The sequence below is a fragment of the Polypterus senegalus genome, chromosome 1 (genome assembly GCF_016835505.1).
Source record: "Polypterus senegalus isolate Bchr_013 chromosome 1, ASM1683550v1, whole genome shotgun sequence".
NCBI lineage: Eukaryota > Metazoa > Chordata > Cladistia > Polypteriformes > Polypteridae > Polypterus > Polypterus senegalus.
This window is the reverse complement of record NC_053154.1, coordinates 100438400-100455201: the sequence shown is the minus strand read 5'-3', so window position 1 is coordinate 100455201 and position 16802 is coordinate 100438400. Positions and strand designations below refer to the sequence as shown.

At 38.5% G+C, this 16802-nt stretch overlaps 1 protein-coding gene across 28 annotated transcripts in view; it reads right to left on the bottom strand.

The window, feature by feature from the left end:
* Positions 1 to 16802, bottom strand: part of madd (MAP-kinase activating death domain) — a 252051-nt gene that overhangs the window by 62335 nt on the left and 172914 nt on the right. For 27 of the 28 annotated variants that reach the window (XM_039753998.1, XM_039753924.1, XM_039753975.1 and 24 more), the window contains 2 exons: positions 2025 to 2175; positions 1546 to 1761 (listed from right to left, as the gene is read on the bottom strand). In XM_039753998.1, coding sequence (XP_039609932.1) covers positions 1546 to 1761; positions 2025 to 2175 — 367 coding nt within the window. The remainder of the gene's footprint in view (positions 1 to 1545; positions 1762 to 2024; positions 2176 to 16802) is intronic. The other variant, XM_039754081.1, reaches the window with a different exon arrangement.

Here is a 16802-nt window from a genome sequence, read left to right as displayed (position 1 = left end):
TAGGGTAAGCATGCAGATATTGACACTAAGTACCTAATTTATATAATAGTTGTAGATAAATCATTTTGAACAATATTGTACTGCATAGGGTGGTCCAGATCTAATTATGCAGATCCAGATCGTCTGGATGACTTTGATTTATGCGGGGACGATTCCAGTTCGGCATGAAGACGATTCTTCATGTCGTCAGTTCACACACTTCTCGATGGTCCGGGATTTTTCAGGTGATTTTCTATGTAATAAACTTAATAAGTTATAGCGTAATGAAAATTGCATAATTAGATCTGGACCACCCTATACAACCAAATCACACTTTAGGCCTACTGGCAATTCAGAGACCTCTGTTCACTTACAAAGAAATTTCCTTTGTTGTAGTAATGCATTTGTAATACAGAAGTGTGTACTTCATCATAAGTTTAGTGCTAGATTATGTCAAATTATTAACCCTGTTGAACAAAATTTACGTTGCAGCTTTGTGACATTTTTTTCTAATTTTTATTGTTTATCTAAATTAACAATCACAATGACAGAAAGGTTCTGGGACATTTCATGATAACATGTAATGGCTCCAGAGGACATATGTCTTCACTGTAAATCATTGTGTTTGTCAGCATATAATATTGTCATGTTTTTCCTTAGTATATTCTAGCTCAAATAAATAAAGACTTGCTGGCCAAAGCAATCCTCTGCAACCTCATAATAGAGACTGACTTGTTTATATGTTGTATTTCATAGATCACTCAAAACCACATCCCTCTGTGGTGTAATGCATGTAATAATTAAGTGTTCTTGGTTCAACATTTTGGGTGAACTATTGCATTCAGGATCTGAAAATTGCTTATGTTCTGGCAGATAAAATAATGCTCTCTAGAATATCTCTTGTCATGTTATCCAACTGCAGAATTGCATTATCCTTAGTGAATTCCAAAATATATAGTTCGGTTTTTTCACTGTTTTTGTATATAGTACGGCCTGGTAAAAAAACAGAATGCAGCACCATATAGCATACTGTATTTATGAATAAACTGGACTGGGCAAAATATCTCAATTGCATAACCTCCTACAGCATTAAGTAAAGGAGGCTGTTCCTAAACAGCTCACTGCCTACCTATATTATGCATTAAAAGGCAGACTGAAAAGGAGGACTGAGATTACAGCTTTGAATCTTCTTATTGTCAGGATAATTTCACTACATTTGTGTCTCAGATGCAACATGGCCAGCAATGTAGGTGAGGCAAGCATTATTGGTTTTACAAAACTGCAGTGTCAAGGGGAAAAAGAGAAAAAGAGATTATAAACAAATCTAACACTTCAGATGCTCTTTTGTGTTTACGCAACCAAAAAACAGAAGGCCCAAGATCAATCCTGTGACTCTACATGTAACTGAAAAGCTCATACATTATCATTGTTGAGACAGAACCTTAACACTTGTGATTTTGGTGCTGGTGTGCTCCTGTCTGCTTGTGCAATTTGGAAAACTGAAATGGATATAAGGTGATCAAGCCTCATGTGTGTTCCTATTAATACATGCTTTGAAGTACACACCGATAGATGCTATAAAGTTCTCTTCGTTGAGGCTTCTTGTATCAAATACTCGAATTCCCTTTCCCATGGGGGGACCAGCTGAAGGTGGAAGCTGGATCTTGGGTACCAGCTGATGGCCTGAAGGCCTGATAGTCTCCCCCCTGGGTGTTAAACTGTCCTTACTGCCTGGACTGTTACCACCTCCTTCCACAGGGCTCCGCTTGCGTTTTTCTGGCTCTTGAAGAAGTTAGGTGAGTGTGAGGAGGAGATAAAAGGAAAGAAATATGAGAGAGATTAGAAAGTAAGTAGAACCAAAAGAAATGACACCTTAGGAAGGAAAGCCTCACACTTATAGTTTCCACCTATTAATAATTCACACACATAACTGGACTTATTGTTGAAGACATTATCACAAGATTAAATGAAACTTCTAGTCACACCAGTAAGAAGATATTTTGAATAACTACAAATGTACTCACTATAGATACGTTTTTTCCTACCTTTGGTGTAGTAATGAGTACAGGCAATTTCTAGCAGGTTGAATACACTGGCCATCCCACCAAGGCCAGCATTGGTGTAGGACTGCTCCAGACTGGAAACTGTGCACTTCAAAAGGTCTAGCATTCCCTTGTACACTTTTCGATTAATCTCCTAAAAACAGTTAGGAAACAAAGTGTTAAAAGCTTGCATTAAATACTCCTAATGCTTTACAAAAGTGTGAGGTGGTTATAAAGATTTATGTATTTTATATATTGTATACATTTTCTGTATATGTATGTGGATAGTGTGTAATAGGTAAGGTAGATATTTAGTTTTGTAATATACAGGTTTAAAATGATTTTAAAATTACTTCATATAAAGGATGCTGCCATATAAAGTACAATAACACTTACATTTATGTACAAGTGTCGCAAGGCTTCTATTTTTTCCTTCTTAACACACTTTAACTACTTAAACACCTAGAGGGCTCAAATAAACCAGCCAATCTTATAAAAAGCATACATTTATTTTTGTGCTGTCATAATCTATATATATATATACAGTAATTCACTAAGGCCATGAAAAGCACGCTGGAAGGGGCGTGGATTCACTAAGCCGCTGACAAGTAAGACACCTATGGCACGCAGGAAGGAGCCACGCCCACCAACTCCAAGACCATTGGATACGACGACAACTCGCAGAGCTGAGGTTAAAACACAATGAAGTAAGCAGTCTTTAAAAACCGAGTTTTCGGTTATGGCGCACAACCGCGTGCAACATAGCAAACTGTTTTACACGCTACATACAGCAATTCGCGTCCGCGACAAACATGCATCTTCTTAGATGCTCCTGCAGGAACACGCAAAGTCTACGTGAGTCACAGGTGCATCTAGACCGTGCAAAGACGACAACGACTCAAGTGACGACTTGGAGGTGGGCACATGAGGGATGGCGGTCGGCCAGTTTTCAGTCACGGACGATTTTGTGTTCGTATGTTCCGTGCATTGTTACAATGTTGCTTTTCTTGCTGATTTATTACATTACCGATTTGTCAAATGTTAATTTTCTCCCTGTGCATAAAAATCATTAAAAAACCGGCCCGATTATGCGGCGTATGGTACGCCGCGGATTGGCTAGTAATATTAATTTGTAAATTTAAGACTGTTGTTTTGCAAATTTGTACCTGATTTAAACCTGATCAATTCATACCATTTGAGGACTAATTTTGCTAAATAAACGTTCTTATTTTACCCTCCCCATCATTCTCAATCAAGACATGGTTACATTTTTATTTCTCACTCTTTTGCTTCACTGGTTAAGCTGCTTGCTACTGCCACTCTTTTTCATCCTCTAATTATAATTGTGCCCTATCACAGTTTTACTTTCTGTTACTCTTGTCACAAAATGAAGGGTTAATTAGCATTTGCTAGAGAAAAAACATTTTATTCATACCTCTCCTCCAAATTAGAGGAACTTATTTATATCAGTTCCTCTATACAGATGATCTCACTGTTGTGTGGATGGCTGTCAAGAACACAATGTGTGAGCTTTACAAATTGTTTGTACTAGTAGTCTGGTATGCTCAGAACAGCAAAAACCTGAGCTCCAATTATGTCATTCTTCTTTAGAGAGAACACCACCCCCAATCCCCCTCACCATGTGGTGAACTCCGGGCATGAAATATCAATTATTCATGGTAGAATAAAACTGAATTCCTTGCCCCTTCATTTAACACTAGAATTACCAGAGCCTACGAAAAAACTCGTAGATCCTTTCCACCTTAAAATGCTTTGCACCTCTCCATCAGCATCTTTTATCCTTTAAATATGTCAATAAGCAGCAAACAGCAAGCAGCCTTTTATCATATCTCCCCCCACCCCGCACAGTTTTCTCAGCTCAAGTCTGTTTACCTGCGTGTCAGTTGCTTAGAGTTGCATAGAGTGAGAAGTCAAGCAAAATCACTCCTTTTATAAATTCTACATCGTTATTTGTAACACATGTCATGTGTGTTCCGTGTCTACAACGATCTATGTAAACACATCGTTAAAAAAGAAAAGTTTTTCATGTTTTAGTAATAATTACAAAATGTAGACATGAAGTGTATAATGTGTGAAGCTTGAATTCCAAATATCAAATAAACACTTTCACAAAGGTACAAATATAACAGAACAAATGCGCTTCCATTCAAAAATATAACTGCAGAAAAAGAAGCCATGTTAGGGTGCGACATTGACACGCATTTGCGACGACAACTTGAGTGGCACAACAGTATCAACTGTTGACTGGTAATCAAAGCTTTACGGGTTCGATCCCGGACAAGTCCATTTTGAGAAGTTAGCTGCTCGTATTTTTACTATCTTAGAATAAAAACATACATTTCATTCCAGTCTGTAACAGCCGGTGTAATAAACTCAAATCATGACGATGGTTCTACATCGGATCAAAAATGCACTTTTGCCATCGCTGTACTTTGTATATGTACCTTGGAAGCTCTGCACTCTACTTGTGACTGTAGGAAGTAAGTAAATAAATAAAGGTAAATGGGTAAATAAGCCTGTATAGCAGCTGTCCTTTTGTCTTACTGCCTTGTCTCTCTTCTCCCCCAGACATCCTCAAACACTATTTGATCCCTTTTTGCTGTTCCGTTATTTCACAGAGTAATATTTTCTGTTTGTTCGTGCTAATGCAATCTTTACTGTCATTTTTTGAGACTTTCGAAATTTCCTACTTCCATTATCTATAATCTGCTCTGCATGTGTATCGTGCCAAGGTTTTTGAATTCTTTACGACGTTCTACTTTATCTTTTTCTGGCCCCGGGCGTGGATAAATCTTTTGGCACAAAGAGAGTACAGGAAGTGTGTCTCTTCAAAAGATCATGTCTCATCCCAAGATTTTTTTTTTTATATAACAGACATACACACACACATTATATAAATAACTCAACACACAGCCTGTCTAAACAATGGGCAACAAAAGTGACTACACCCCTAAGTGAAAAATGTCCAAATTGTGCCCAATTTGCCATTTTCCCTCTCCGGTGTTATGTGACTCATTAGTGTTACAAGGTCTCAGGTGTGAATGGGGAGCAGATGTATCAAATTTAGTGTTATCGCTCTCACACTCTCTCATACTGGTCATTGGAAGTTCAACATGACACCTCTTGGCAAAGAACTCTCTGAGGATCTGAAAAAAAGAAATGTTGCTCTACAAAAAGATGGCCTAGGCTATAAGAAGATTGCCAACACCCTGAAACTGAGCTGTAGCACGGTGGCCAAGACCATACAGCAGTTTAACAGGAGTTGAGTGCATGTACTCAGCGTCATATCCAGAGGTTGTCTTTTGAAAATAGACGTATGAGTGCTGCCGGCATTGCAGCAGAGGTTGAAGGGGTGGGAGGTCAGCCTGTCAGTGCTCAGACCATTTGCCGCACACTCCATCAAATTGGTGTGCATGGCTGTCGTCCCTAAAGGAAGTCTCTTCTAAAGATGATGCACAAGAAAGCCTGCAAACAGTTTGCTGAAGACAAGCAGACTAAGGACATGGATTACTGGAACCATGTCCTGTGCTCTGATGAGACCAAGATAAACTTATTTGGTTCAGATGGTGTCAAGCGTGTGTGGCGACAACCAGGTCAGGTGTACAAAGACAAGTGTGTCTTGCCTACAGTCAAGCATGGTGGTGGGAGTGTTATGGTTTGGTGCTGCCGGCACTGGGGAGTCAAAGTTCATTGAGGAAACCATGAATGCTAACATGTACTGTGACATACTGAAGCAGAGCATGATCCACTCCCTTCGGAAACTGGGGCGCAGGGCAGTATTCCAACATGATAACGACCCCAAACACACCTCCAAGATGACCAATGCCTGGCTAAAGAAACTGATGGTAAAAGTGCTGGACTGCCCAAGCATGTCTCCAGACATAAACCCTATTGAGCATCTGTGGGGCTTCCACAAATGGAAGGTGGAGGAGCGCAAGGTCTCTAACATCCACCAGATCCGTGATGTCGTCATTGAGGAGTAGAAAAGGATTCCAGTGGCAATCTGTGAAGCGCTAGTGAACTCGATGCCCAAGAGAGTTAAGGCAGTGCTGGAAAATAATGGTGACCACACAAAATATTGACAATTTGGGCACAATCCAGACATTTTTCACCAAGGGGTGTACTTTCTTTTGTTGCCAGTGGTTTAGCCATTAATGGCTGTGTGTTGAGTTATTTTGAGGGGACAGCAAATTTACACTGTTATACAAGCTGTTCACGGACTACTTTACATTGTATCAAAGTGTCATATCTTCAGTGTTGTCCCATGAAAAGATATAATAAAATATTTACAAAAATGTGAGAGGTGTACTCACTTTTGTGAGATACTATGTATGTATACATGCGTGCGAGTGTGTCTCTCGGGTGGGCCTGCGTGTCTGTCTCTCGTGCGCATGCACCTGTGTGTATCTCTCTCTGCATACACAGGGAATGCACAGGAAGAGACTGAACAGGTGCTGTGTGGCCCAGCGCATGCGCACTTAACCAGAAGACACACACACACGGACACCTGGACGCACACAGGGGTTTTATTAAAGATGATGATATATATACTAGACATTAAGCCCGTTACAATAACGGGCGCTAGAACAGTAGTGCATAAACATTATTAGGAACAGTCAAAATTAAATGGCAAGGGACCTAGACCTCATTCTGCTTTTTTTAACAAAAATATTTTTGTAAGAAGCCTAAAGTAAAATAATAACAAAAATAAAATAGAAACGTATATGACAACACAGTAAGTATAATTAATATTGTCTTAGTGTAAAACTGTATAACAATCTGTAAGACACAATATCTGAAGAAGATATTTAGGTAAAATTTTCTATTTTTTTACCTCACAAAATTTTTCTATACAATTTCATTATAGACAACATTTCTTGTAAATATTCTGTCTGAGTTTGGCAACAGTTTGCCTTGTTCATCATCTACAACCTTGACAGCAACATCTGTAAAACTTCTAACTCTTGATAATGCAACATATAACTGACAGTGGCTGAATACTGGTTCTGGCAAGTAAATGCCAACTATTTCTAAGGTTTGCTCTTCTGAGTCTTTCTCTTTTAGCGTTTTTCTGACGGTCATTTTCTTTTTCTTCAATCGATGTATTTGCTCGTATTTTTGTTTGTCTTTCAGCCTTTCTTTTGTTGATGTTTACTTGCTGAGCTGACCGTTCTTCCAGGAGATGTTGCTTATATAAGATTTGATTGTCTGTGTCTTTTGTCCTACTTGACGCGTCCTTTTTTTTGGGTGGCATGTTGTTAATAGATATGTCCGTAATATTTCACGTAATATACTTACAGTAATACTGGCTTGTATGTGGTTGTAATATGCGTCACTGTATTATTGTGTGTCTTTAATTTTTTCTCGCAGTAATACTGGTTTGTATTTCTGTAAAATGCCTGTAATTTTCTCTGACAGTAATACTGGCTTTGTTGTCCGTAATATGACTTTAATTTTCTGTCACAACAGTGGGTAATTAGCAGAGTGTCCCCAGCAACTGATTTATTGTGAGGCGTGTAGCTGATAATCGTGCCCGTGGCATCTCCCCAGCATGTATTTTAATCTGTGCTGGCGTGCAGCTGATTATTGTATGAGTGGCGTCTCCCCAGCAACAGATTTTATGTGCACGGCCGCGACTACCCAATCAGCACTCTCACCAGCAATGCTGTCCTTTATTTCTTATCATGCGCAGCCGTGCCAAGGCCATTCACTGCTTGCCCAGCTTCCAGTATGTGTGCTTTATTTACTTATCATGCGCGGCTAGGCCATTCACTGTGTGCCCAGCTTCCAGTGTGTGTGCATCCACGGTGCCGTGTGCGTGGGCGGGGCAAGGTGCGATGCACAGAGTGGCCCGCGCATGCGCACTTCAGCGTGGCCCGCGCATGCGCACTTCAGCAGAAGACAAACACAAATGGACACCTGGAAGCACACAGGGGTTTGATTAAAGAGGATAGATATATATATTATATATATACACACATATATATATATATATACATATACTAGCAGAATACCCGCGCTTCGCAGTGGAGAAGTAGTGTGTTAAAGAAGGTACGAAAAAGAAAAGGAAAAATTTTAAAAATAACGTAACATGATTGTTAATGTAATTGTTTTGTCATTGATATGAGTGTTGTTCTCATATCTATATATATATATATATATATATCTCTCTCTCTCTATATATATATATATCTCTATATATATATATATATATATATATCTACATATATATATATATATCTCTATATATATATCTATATATATATATATATCTCTATATATCTCTATATATATATATATATATATATATATATATATATATATATATATATATATATATATATATACACACGCTTGGCAGAGGAGAAGTAGTGTGTTAAAGAAGATATGAAAAAGAAAAGGAAACATTTTAAAAATAATGTAACATGATTGTCAAAGTAATTGTTTTGTGTATTTGGCAGCGTCACAAAGTTATTTTCATCTAGCTGCATCAGAAAATGTACCACGACGCCTGACACGCCTCCTTTTACTGTTTTCTCACAGCTTGATTGTTGCTGTCATATATATATATATATATATATATATATATATATATACACACACACACACACACATACACATACATACATATATATATATATACACACATATATATACACATACATATCTTCATATCTACATATCTATATACATATCTACATATACACATATATATATATATACATACCTATCTACATCATATATACACACACACAAATTATATATATGTGTGTATGTATGTATGTATGTACGTACTTATGTATGTATGTGTGTGTGTATATATATATATATATATATACACACATACATACATATATATACACATACATATACTTGTGTGTATAGCTTTTATATATGTGTGTGTATAGCTTTGGTCACTGAGTGCAAGTGAGAAATAATAAAATATAGTCTATAAGTTATTAAACAGTAAAACATTAACGCTTTTAAGAAGTACAGGTACATTGAGCACTACTGGAGTGGTTGCGGGTAAACTACATTTTAAAGACTGTGTAACAAAACAGGTAAGTAACTAACAGCAGCTAAAATGTATATGGATCATCTCTCGGTAGTAGATCCCTTTTGAAAGGCGCTACACGACGGCTGTGGTATAGAAATTACATTTTCTATGTGAACGCGTTCAAATTTGTGCCTCTGGTAATGTGCCTTACCGGCATTTAAAGAAAATTAGTTTTGTGTCCTCTGCAGTGTTAAGCGAGAAAGGCTTTGGTTTGGGATCAAAGGAAAAAGGTGTAAAGAAAGGAAAGTTGCCTTTTCTTTTATATAGTATAGAGAGATGTGTTCGCTGACGTTATGATCGCTTTTGGGGACAGTCGCGTGGGTCTTGTGTAGACTGGTGAGACGTCCCTGCCATTAATCGGCTGTGATGGCGTGCAAAAGAAAGTGTGAATTGCCTTAATATTATTTTGCCGTGGTGTAGAAAAGGGGTCCCGTGTTTGCACTTGTCTGGGCTATAGCGCAGGGGGAGGATGAAAAAAATTAAAAGTGCTCACTTTGACTTAAGGCAGAAGCGCAGTCAGCGTCTCAAAGGCCGGCACAGCTATGCAGCCGCTGGCTGCTCGACTTTTGCTGGGCAGGAGACCACAGTTTTGCAGACTCGTTCATGATATCAAAAGTCTCAGCGATCTTTGGAGGTCATTCATATATTATATGATATATATATATATATCAAAATACCCACCTCGCAGCGGAGAAGTAGTGTGTTAAAGAAGTAATGAAAAGAAAAGGAAACATTTTAATAATAACGCATCATGATTGACATTGTCATGAGTGTTGCTGTCATATATATGCCTGCCTAAATAAGTCACCCTCGCTTTGCTCTTACTTTTTACCGTTCATTTAATCATGGCTAGTGGCGGAAAAATTATAAAATGGAAGGAGGATGGCTTTACCAAAACAATTATTGATGGCGAATCGATTATTTATAAAGCTTGAATTGGTGATCTGTTTTTCTGTGTTAACCTCATATTTTTTCATACTTCTTCTCAAACTAAGGTGGTGCGAGGGTAAAATGAATTGGGATGCGCTGATCAATGTAATCTGCTTGTAATGCAAAGTGTGATTAAATGCATTATTTTTAGCGTTATGGAGCACATGCATCAAGCTTCTCAGCTGTGCTTGTGCTAAGAAAAGGAAAGTTTTTAAAAATAACGTAACACGATTGTCAATGTGACCTTTTGTAAGTAGTGCCTGGAGGATTCAGTGTGTAGAAACTCTAGAGACAGCGTGTGTATTAACTTGTGGATTTTTCTGTGAGTATTTGGTGGCAGTCTGACAAAGTTGCTTCGGAAGACGGCGTTAGCCGCGGAGCTCAGCTCAGAGCGAAATTAGATTAATGGGAGAGGATGATGACGTGACTCCCCACCGCCTTTAACTGTCAATCCCCCACAAACACAGTCTCTCGGAATTTGCATTAGCACACCCCTTCACCTACAATTTTAACTTAGTTACAAAGTGATCAAAACTCGCTTATATCCCGCGTCCTCTCATTAAACTTGTATCCCGCATTACCTGTGGGCATGTGAAACGCCAGCGGTAGCCTGTCTATGAACTTAATTTAAAGTTTAGGTTTACACCTTGCTTTCTTTTCGAGGTAGCATCACTCATGAATATGGTAGTATATGTCACTCGCTCGCTTCTTATTGTTTCGCTGCCTTCTCAATTATATAATGCATGTTTTCTTAAGCGCTTTTTGGAGGTCTTCCTGGTTTTCTACACACTGCATTGACAGTCAGTTCACGTGATTACGTGGGAGGCGTGATGATGTCACACGAAACTCCGCCCCCCCACGTCATTCCAGCTCAACTCCATTACAGATAATGGAGGAAAATACCTTCCAATTATGACCATTAGGCGTAGAATTTCGAAATGAAACCTGTCCAACTTTTGTAAGTAAGCTGTAAGGAATGAGCCTGCCAAATTTCAGCCTTCTACCTACACGGGAATTTGGAGAATTAGTGATGAGTGAGTGAGTGAGTGAGTGAGTGAGGGTTTTGCCTTTTATTAGTATAGATACACACATAAACTCAGCAAAAAAAGAAACGTCCTCTGACTTTCAACTGTTTTTACTTTCAGTATATTAAATGTATAAATATTTATATGAACACTAAAAGAGGCAAAACCATAAGACATAAACTAAAAATGTTTCACAATGTGTCGCTGAATAAAGGGAGGCTCAAAATCAAAAGTACCAGTCAGTATCTGGTGTGGCCACCAGCTGCTTGAAGTACTGCAGTGCATCTCCTCCTCATGGACTGGACCAGATTTGTCCGTTCTTGCTGTGAGATGTTACCCCACTCTTCCACCAAGACACTTGCAAGTTCCTGGACATTTCTGGGGGGAATGGCCCTAGCCCTTACCCTGCGATCCAACAGGTCCCAGACGTGCTCAATGGGATTGAGATCCGGGCTCTTCGCTGGCAATGGCAGAACACTGACATTGCTGTCATGCAAAAACTCACGCACAGAACGAGCAGTATGGCTGGTGGCATTGTCCTGCTGGAGGATCATGTCCGGATGAGCATGCATAAAGGGTACCACATGAGGGAGGAGGATGTCTTCCCTGTACCGCAAGGCATTGAGATTGCCTGCAATGACAACAAGCTCAGTCCGATGGTGATGTGATATACCGCCCCAGACCATGACGGACCCCCCACCTCCAAATCGATCCCGCTCCAGGGTACAAGCCTCGGTGTAACGCTCATTCCTTCAACGATAAACACGAATCCGTCCATCACCCCTGGTGGGACAAAACCGTGACTCATCAGTGAAGAGCACTTTTTGCCACTCCTGTCTGGTCCAGCAAAGGTGGGTTTGTGCCCATAGGCGGCGTTGTTGCTGGTGATGTCTGGTAAGGACCTGCCTTACAACAGGCCTACAAGCCCTCAGTCCAGCCTCTCTCAGCCTATTGCGGACCGTCTGAGCACTGATGGAGGGATTGTGTGTTCCTGGTGTGACTCGGGCAGTTGTTGTGGCCATCCTGTACCTGTCACGCAGGTGTGATATTCGGATGTACCGATCCTGTGCAGGTGTTGTTACACGTGGTCTTCCACTGCGAGGATGATCAGCTGTCCTTCCTGTCTCCCTGTAGCGCTGTCTTAGGCGTCTCACAGTGCGGATATGGCAATTTATTGCCCTAGCCACATCAGCAGTCCTCATGCCTCCCTGCAACATGCCTAATGCACGTTCACGCAGATGAGCAGGGACCCTGGGCATCTTTCTTTGGGTGTTTTTCACAGTCGGTAGACAAGTCTCTTTAGTGTCCATGCTTTTAGAACTGTGACCTTAAATGCCTACTTTCTGTAAGCTGTTAAGGACTTAACGACCATTCCACAGGTGCATGTTAATTAATTGATTATGGTTAATTGAACATGCATGGAAAACATTGTTTAAACCCTTTACAATGAAGACCTGTAAAGTTATTTGGATTTTTAAAACATTATTGTTGAAATACACAGTCCTGAAAAAGGAACGTTTATTTTTTTGCTGAGTTTATATATACATATATACACATATATATATACACACCGCAGGACACACACAAACACACCCACACACCAAGCACACACTAGGGCCAATTTAGAATCGCCAATCCACCTAACCAGCATGTCTTTGGATTGTGGGAGGAAACCGGAGTGCCAGGAGGAAACCCACGCAGACACGGGGAGAACATGCAAACTCCACGCATATATAAATATATATACATATACATATATATATACATACATATATATATATATACATATATATATATATATACTAATAAAAGGCAAAGCCCTCACTGACTCACTCACTGACTCACTCACTAATTCTCCAACTTCCCGTGTAGGTAGAAGGCTGAAATTTGGCAGGCTCATTCCTTACAGCTTACTTACAAAACTTTTCATTTCAGGCAGGTTTCATTTCGAAATTCTACGCGTAATGGTCATAACTGGAACCTACTTTTTCGTCCATATACTATAATAGACTTCTGCTCGATGCCCGTGGGAGGCATAATTTAGTGCCTGCCCATATAAGGCCATCCGTCAGCGGCAATCCAATAGAAACACTGCCGCTAAATATTCACGGGTGAAGGACTTTGCTTATGCAGAGGAAGATGAGATGGTCAGGGTGGTGTTTGGCACAAACTCAGCGAAACTGCAAGAGAAACTTTTAAGTGCCGGGTCTTAGCTAACATTAAATACAGCCGTGGGGTGGAAAAAGTCAATGTCCCGCTAAAGGAAGACAGTGTAAAAAAAAAAACCCATGCACGCAGTGTGTCATGTCTCGGATAAAGAGGAAGACGAGCGGTTTACTGATGCAGTAACAAACGAATCGATGAATGAAACCTGTCATCTTTACAACGATTGACAAACACGGAATGTAACTTGAACACAACACATCCTACAAATATGAACCTGACTGAAAGAAATAATGATAATCAAATCCTTGATGACAGCAACAGTCATAACACTCACAAAGCAATTACTGTATATTGACAATCATGTTACGTTATTTTTAAAATGTTCCCTTTTGTTTTTCATAACTTCTTTAACACACTACTCTTCTCGCGGTATATATATATATATATATATATATATATATATATATATATATATATCCCGATCTATTGTACATACTCTCAAATAGACAAACCACACGCCGTGGCGCAATGGTAGAGACTTCCCCTCTAGAGCCGATGTCTGAGGTTCAATTCCCGAGAGGGGGTGCACTGAGTATGTACGCAAGCTTCCCGATTAATTTTACCCTCGCATCCCCTTGGTTTGAGATGTATGAAAAAATATGCGGTTAACGCAGAAAGACAGATCACCAATTGAAGCTTTATGAATAACGGATACAAAGCGCATTCCTACGACTGATCGGAGGCAAATTTCATTTCAAAAGACTACCCGACGGAAGCCTTGATAAAAGCGTGGTTTTGTGCAAACTGTCCAAATACGAACCTGATTGAAAGAAATTATAATCAAATCCTTGATGACAGCAACACTCATAACGGTCACAAAACTATTACATTCACAATCATTTTAAGTTATTTTTAAAATGTTTCCTTTTCTTAGCACAAGCACAGCTGAGAAGCTTCGATGCATGTACTCCATAACGCGTTAAAAAAAATAACGTATTTAATCACACTTTCAATTCCAAGCAAAGGGGAACTTTTGTCAATGCATGATTTCCTGGTACAGTACATTGATTACATTGATGCACACATCACAGCTACAAAAATGTTAGAGTCGGAATAAAGCGCGTTCCTACGACTGATCGGAGGAAAATTTCATTTCAAAAGACTACCCGATGGAAGCCTTGATAAAAGCATGGTTTTGTGCACACTGAAAAGCAAGCAAAATTAGATGCATTACAGAAAGCGGACTTTGTGGCTCTTACTGGGGATCATTGGACTTCCGTGACCGTTAGTAATTCTAATTGCAAAATGTTCAATGATCACACTGTTTGAGCCTAATGTACAAAATAATTTTGGCTAAGGTTACTCAGAGTTTAAAGGTGAAGCTGGTCAAATTACCTTTTATGTTTCTGCCTTATTTTTTTAAGAAGAAAAACTGCACTTTATGTTGAAATTTTTGTTATTATTATTTAAAGACAATACCATTCTGAAAATGTACTTAAAGTAATTAAAATACCACTTTATTATTAAGTCTGCCCAATTTTAACCAGGGATGATTTGTTTCTGTTTTGAATTGAAATGCAGTTTAAAAGCATTTTTTTTTCAGAAATTAAAAGAGCTTGAGTTTACAATATTCATGTCCATGTCTATTATTTGATTCTGTCGCCAAACTAAAACCATTTTAAATTAAAAAAAAACATTTGAGATTTGGGTCAAATTTTCATGTGTGATTACATACGATTAATCAAAATTAATCATTACACAGCCTCTAATTAATTAGATTATTTTTTTTAATCGAGTCCCACCCCTAATATATATATATATGTAGATATATATATGTAGATTTGTGTATATATATGTGTATATACAGTACTAGCAAAATACCCGTGCTTCGCAGCAGATAAGTAGTGTGTTAAAGAAGTTATGAAAAAGAAAAGGAAACATTTTAAAAAAAACGTAACATGATTGTCGATGTAATTGTTTTGTCACTGTTATGAGTGTTGTTGTCATATATATATATATAAATATATAGCAAAATACCCGCGCTTCATAGCGGAGAAGTAGTGTGTTAAAGAAGGAAAGAGAAAGAAAAGGAAACATTTTGAAAATAACATTATTGTCAATGTAATTGTTTTGTTACTGTTATGAGTGTTGCTGTCATATACATATACATATATATATATATATATATAAATACATACATATATATATATATAGCAAAATACCAGGCTTGTGATGTCGTGTGTTAAAGAAGTTATGAAAAAGAAAAGGAAACATTTTAAAAAGAACTTAACATGATTGTCAAAGTAATTGTTTTGTGTATTTGGCGGCAGCGTCACGAAGTTGTTTTCGTCTAGCTGCATCAGAAAATGTACCACAGCTTGGATTGCTGCTGTCATAATGGGTTTGAGTCTACATATATACATATATATATATATATACATATATACATATATAGTTTTTTCTGTCCCCTGGCCATTGGACCTTACTCTTATTCGATGTTAATTAATGTTGATTTATTTTGTTTTTCTTATTGCGTCTTTTATTTTTCTATTCTTTATTATGTAAAGCACTTTGAGCTACTGTTTGTATAAAAATGTGCTATATAAATAAATGTTGTTGTTGTTGATAATATATATATATATATATACATACACACAAACATATCTTCATATCTATATACATATATATATACATATCTACATATACACATATATATACAGTGGTGTGAAAAACTATTTGCCCCCTTCCTGATTTCTTATTCTTTTGCATTTTTGTCACACAAAATGTTTCTGATCATCAAACACATTTAACCATTAGTCAAATATAACACAAGTAAACACAAAATGCAGTTTTAAATGATGGTTTTATTATTTAGGGAGAAAAATCCAAACCTACATGGCCCTGTATGAAAAAGTAATTGCCCCCTTGTTAAAAAATAACCTAACTGTAGTGTATCACACCTGAGTTTAATTTCCGTAGCCACCCCCAGGCCTGATTACTGCCACACCTGTTTCAATCAAGAAATCACTTAAATAGGAGCTGCCTGACACAGAGAAGTAGACCAAAAGCACCTCAAAAGCTAGACATCATGCCAAGATCCAAAGAAATTCAAGAACAAATGAGAACAGAAGTAATTGAGATCTATCAGTCTGGTAAAGGTTATAAAGCCATTTCTAAAGCTTTGGGACTCCAGCGAACCACAGTGAGAGCCATTATCCACAAATGGCAAAAACATGGAACAGTGGTGAACCTTCCCAGGAGTGGCCGGCCGACCAAAATTACCCCAAGAGCGCAGAGACGACTCATCTGAGAGGTCACAAAAGCCCCCAGGACAACGTCTAAAGAACTGCAGGCCTCACTTGCCTCAATTAAGGTCAGTGTTCACGACTCCACCATAAGAAAGAGACTGGGCAAAACGGCCTGCATGGCAGATTTCCAAGGCGAAACCACTGTTAAGCAAAAAGAACATTAGGGCTCGTCTCAATTTTGCTAAGAAACGTCTCAATGATTGCCAAGACTTTTGGGAAAATACCTTGTGGAATGATGAGGCAAAAGTTGAACTTTTTGGAAGGCAAATGTCCC